This window comes from Aristolochia californica, unplaced genomic scaffold (assembly GCF_029961685.1).
Source record: "Aristolochia californica isolate CCGP_79_NKW_82.1479 unplaced genomic scaffold, dmAriCali1.0.hap1 SCAF_4, whole genome shotgun sequence".
In the NCBI taxonomy this organism is placed as follows: Eukaryota; Viridiplantae; Streptophyta; class Magnoliopsida; order Piperales; family Aristolochiaceae; genus Aristolochia; species Aristolochia californica.
This window is the reverse complement of record NW_027182103.1, coordinates 5,385,400-5,389,887: the sequence shown is the minus strand read 5'-3', so window position 1 is coordinate 5,389,887 and position 4,488 is coordinate 5,385,400. Positions and strand designations below refer to the sequence as shown.

The following is a 4,488-nucleotide window of genomic DNA, read 5'->3' as shown; positions in this document are numbered from 1 at the left end:
TAAGAACATTGTAGTTCAAATTTGCTTCTCGGAGTATAGTCATTTTTTTAATACATGCACAAAAGTACTTGGATTTAAAAAAAAATTCCACAAATTTATCATACTATATTGCAGTCCCTTTAAATCAAGATGTTAGAGTGAATGGTGTGACTTGAAGTATGGAAACTATGTTTGTAGCACAGGAGATGTTAAGTAGTTAAATATTTCAAAGTAAAAGTACATAAGTACTTGGTCATCCTGCGAGGTTGGCTTATAGGAAGCACCCCTTCAAATAATGAGTATAGTAAAAAAAAGTGCAGGCATAATCAGATATCAATTCCAAAATAGTATCTCAAATCATAGAAGATAATAGGTATTTAAAAAGCGAAATAGAGAGATAGGAAATGGGGGAGGAAAGACAACTCAGTTGATCAACAAAACAAGTAGAGAAGTAGAGAATAAAACAATGCACGGAGTATAAAACAAAACAACAAAAAAAATCTAAAGAACGAGCAAAACGTACATGTTTTACTGATAATAGAAACAACTAAGAGCAGCGCCTAATCAAGAGTAAACTATCTAGAATACATAACAACATAAGGAAAATAACAATGAAGATTACAGAATAATAAAATAGCATTTTTTTTTTTTTTTGTAGAAAACACATAAGAGTAGAGATAAATTGTAACTTGTCATCTACCATAGTCAAACACTTCTAGTAGCATCCTTTTGCAGCTCTTCCTTTTGCAGCTCTTCGGTAGCTTTTCAATAGTAAAAAAGAAAGAGATTGAAATAGAGTTGGGATGTTGAGTCAATTTGAAGCAGTAGAAATTGTAGATTGTAGTTTTGTATTGATTAGGTAAGTGACGATCATGGTAATTTGAGAATGCTTCCAAAGTGGAAAAGTTTTTTTAGGAAGATGAGAAGTTAAGCAAAATGAGATTGGAGGAAACTCAAGGATTTTTCCCAATTAAACTAGGTTTTGGGTAAGTCGGACTAAGAGTTGAAGGCAACCGATGGTACTTCAATTTTCCACAAAAATAACTCCAATTGTCCTGCTTATATTATATTGTATAAATCATAGTTAAGTCAACTACACCAATTACTCTTGTTGTTTCATGGAGCTATTTGGTTTTGCTCATTCTTGATTTAATGAAGGTAGTGGTTTCAAAAATGTCATTCTTATCAATTAAAATTATTAAAATTGACCTAATCATTTTTATATAATAGGTGATTCGGTCCAATTGAACCTAAGTCAATTGGGTGTAACCACCGATTGACTAAAATTACCCTCTCAAACTTCCATGAAAGGGAGGGTAATCTCATCATTCTAAGGAGAAGGTTGAAGATTGCCAGCCTTCCCCATTATTTGGCATAGGCAATAGATGAAACCTAATATCCCCAACAGGTGGTGAGAGAGGGGGAAGATGGTAGGGAGGGTTGAGCTCCTCCCTTGCCAATGACAAGAGAGATGGGAGGAGGTTGGTGTTTTCATAGTTATGTAGAACTCATTAGACTTCCATGCCCCTTTTCATACATGCAGTAAATATAGAAAATCCGCCCAGGATTAATCTTTTTTTAAATATTCTAATGAAGTATTTAATGGTTTTCTTCAGATGCTCCCACCAACAAGAGAAAGGCAATACCTGCCTTAGAAGGAGGTTATATCGGTAACTTCTCGCTACAGCATGATTACATAAATTGATTCTTCTTCCCCCATCAACCCTCGGGAGAGCTGCAGCGTTCTGAGAGAGAGGAAGCTTTTTTGCCCGTCAAAAATGGCTTCTTTTCAGCTCTCCAGCTGCAAAGCTAATATCCCTCAAGCTCAGATCAACACAAAACAAAATCTAGCTTCACAGGCCTCACTTGGTCAAAATTCTTTCCTGTTAAATCTCACGCTCCGCAATTCCAGTGCTGCTAAGCTTGATAAACTAAGCCTCAAGTCCGCAGCTCTGAGACGGGCCCAGATCTTCAACCATATCGACAACTCTAGGGAACCATTGATTTCATCAAATGATCCGCCTCTGAAGGTAGCGATTATTGGGTTCGGGAACTTTGGTCAGTTCATAGCTAAGGGAATTCTAAGACAGGGCCACAAGGTTTTGGTAACATCAAGATCTGATTACACAGAATACTGCGAGAAACATGGTATTCAGTTCTTCAGGTGAGTACTGGTTTGAGCAAAGGCGTGGAAGTTATGTAGATAAAGGGATCTGAGAGAAGAATGCTTATGTTTGATTTCTTTGGACACAGAAACGTTGATGACTTGTGCGAAGAACAGCCAGATGTGGTGCTAGTCTGTAGTTCGATTTTGTCCACTGAATCTGTAATCAGAGGAATCCCAATGCACAAATTGAAGCCGGACACCGTTTTCGCTGAAGTTTTATCTGTGAAGCAGTTTCCTAGAAACCTTTTCCTCGAGGTAGCTGTTTTTTTTTTTATTCTTTCGATTTAAAATTTTTATGATCAAGTTTGCCAGAGTAGCGAGACTAAAGAATGGGATCTCCAGGTTCTTCCTCCGGGTTTTGGAATTGTTTGCACGCATCCAATGTTTGGACCAGAAAGTGGGAAAAATGGCTGGACGGCTTTGCCTTTCGTTTTTGACAAGGTCCGTATTACTGAAAATAGCGTTCAGGAGCAGAAATGCAGGCAGTTCTTAAGCATCTTCGAGCAAGAGGTAAGGAATTACCGACTCAACTAGCTCCATTAACTGTAACACTCGTTTAATTTCTAGACAACAATTGAAAAAGAAACCACTGATCTTGTGGATAACAGCTCCATTTTCTCCGCAAAGCTAAAATTTATATTTTCCGAACGTTGGAGTTGATATTCAGCTTTTCTTATCTCGTTGTTTTAAATTTTAAAATCCTTGTAGCCCATTAAGAAGATCAAAGAAAAAAAAAATCCTTGCTTACAACTATGAAACATTAAAATCAGGTTGTTGTAGATTTAAGGTTTTTGTATGAATTACGACTAGTTTGGCTGAAAGGAGCTAAAGGAGAGATGGATAATACTTCTCCAGGGATGCCGGATGGTGGAAATGTCTTGCGAAGAACATGATCGGCACGCCGCCGGCAGCCAGTTCATGACGCACACCATCGGAAGGTAATTATTTATTAGTCTTTAATCTCTTTCGTTCTTATCTTAACTCTGAAAAGATTAAATGGTCATTCAATGCCTATTCCGCGCAGGATCTTATCTCATCTAAACCTGGAATCTACCCCCATCAACACGAAGGGGTACGAGACCCTCTTGCAGCTGGTGAGTCAAAATCCTGATATAAATTTAATCGCCACCAACCCTGTTAGACTATATAAATGTGCAGCTTTACCAAGTGGAAAGTTTTCTACTTTCCTCTGTAAAAGCGCGTCGTCTTTGCTTAGTAATACTTTAATTTTGTATATATTTTGCTTGTACAGACGGAGAACACGGTCAGCGACAGCTTTGATTTGTACTATGGGCTGTTCATGTACAACGTGAACGCCACAGAGCAGATTGAGAATCTGGATAGGGCGTTTGAGACGGTGAAGCAGAAACTGTTCGGTAGGCTCCACGACATCCTGAGGAAGCAGATCGTGGAGAGAGTCCCAGTGCAGGGAGCGCCACAGCAGACAAAGCCTTACTTCCTGCCCAACAATGAGAAGATGAGGGATCTGACATCATTTGCCGTGCCTCCACCTCCGGCCGAGGAGAGCAGCGGTGCGGCCGTCTCTGTGCCTAAAGATGCACGACTGGGCGACAGATAGGTGTTGGACCCATCTTCCATTTTCTCTATGTAATCTCAAATGTATTTATTTGGGCAAACAAAAAAGGGTCATCGATTGTTTATTTCGTTTCTGTCTCTTCTCCTATCGTCTGTATAAAGATCGGTTCAAAACTTAAAACTTGAAAGCTTGAAATCTATACTAAATTGCATCATCTTCTCTTCTGTGACGAGTGGAGTGGTTGGTGGATGATTAGTAGGTGAGAGGATGAGACGCCGCGTAGATGAGATTCAGGGGACAGGTGGGACTTTTGGAACAAAACCACGAGCCTCTTTCAACACAACTGTCGTTTTCTGGTGGGAGTAGATATGCGGTAGGTAAACGATGATGATGCCTCGCTGTTTCAGTTTGGCTCCTCCAACAGTGGAAATTTGAAGAGGCAGCTCCGAAAATCACTAAAAATATTTAGCAAATTACCAAACAAAAAGACATGGATCATGAACAAAGGAAGACAAAGAAATTGAAGAATTCTCTAGTCTGTTGGGTGTTGGGTGTTGGCTGTTGCCTGCCACTCATTACTGCAGCCCCTCGAATTGTTGCTGAAGCGTCTATATGGTATGTCTTGTGCCTTTCCAATACTTGTTGAAGCTGATTCGAAATTGCAGACTAGAAGAGAACGGTCATTGTTATATTCTCATCACCGATAAAAAAGAACTTACAATTTATATTGAGAATCATATTTCAAAAGAAAGATATGACTTATATCCCAGTAAACCGTTTCTCGATCTGATATTTCTAAAGAGAG

The 4,488-nt window shown here is 39.1% G+C and overlaps 1 protein-coding gene across 1 annotated transcript; it reads left to right on the top strand.

The window, feature by feature from the left end:
* The first annotated feature begins 1,700 nt into the window (after nucleotides 1-1,700).
* Nucleotides 1,701-3,897, top strand: LOC137962636 (arogenate dehydrogenase 2, chloroplastic-like). The gene is made up of 6 exons (XM_068809630.1): nucleotides 1,701-2,143; nucleotides 2,233-2,401; nucleotides 2,489-2,656; nucleotides 3,002-3,084; nucleotides 3,171-3,240; nucleotides 3,399-3,897. The coding sequence occupies exons 1-6, from the start codon at nucleotides 1,758-1,760 to the stop codon at nucleotides 3,723-3,725; spliced, it is 1,203 nt and encodes a 400-aa protein (XP_068665731.1). The 5' UTR covers nucleotides 1,701-1,757; the 3' UTR covers nucleotides 3,726-3,897.
* Nucleotides 3,898-4,488: the final 591 nt, after the last annotated feature.

What these genes read in the sequence shown, in the direction of transcription:
- LOC137962636 (XM_068809630.1), top strand. Translation starts at nt 1,758, where the DNA reads ATGGCTTCTTTTCAGCTCTCCAGCTGCAAAGCTAATATCCCTCAAGCT. An exon ending in CATGGTATTCAGTTCTTCAG is followed by an intron (nt 2,144 to 2,232) that starts GTGAGTACTGGT and finishes CTTTGGACACAG; the next exon opens with AAACGTTGATGACTTGTGCG. An exon ending in CTAGAAACCTTTTCCTCGAG is followed by an intron (nt 2,402 to 2,488) that starts GTAGCTGTTTTT and finishes TGGGATCTCCAG; the next exon opens with GTTCTTCCTCCGGGTTTTGG.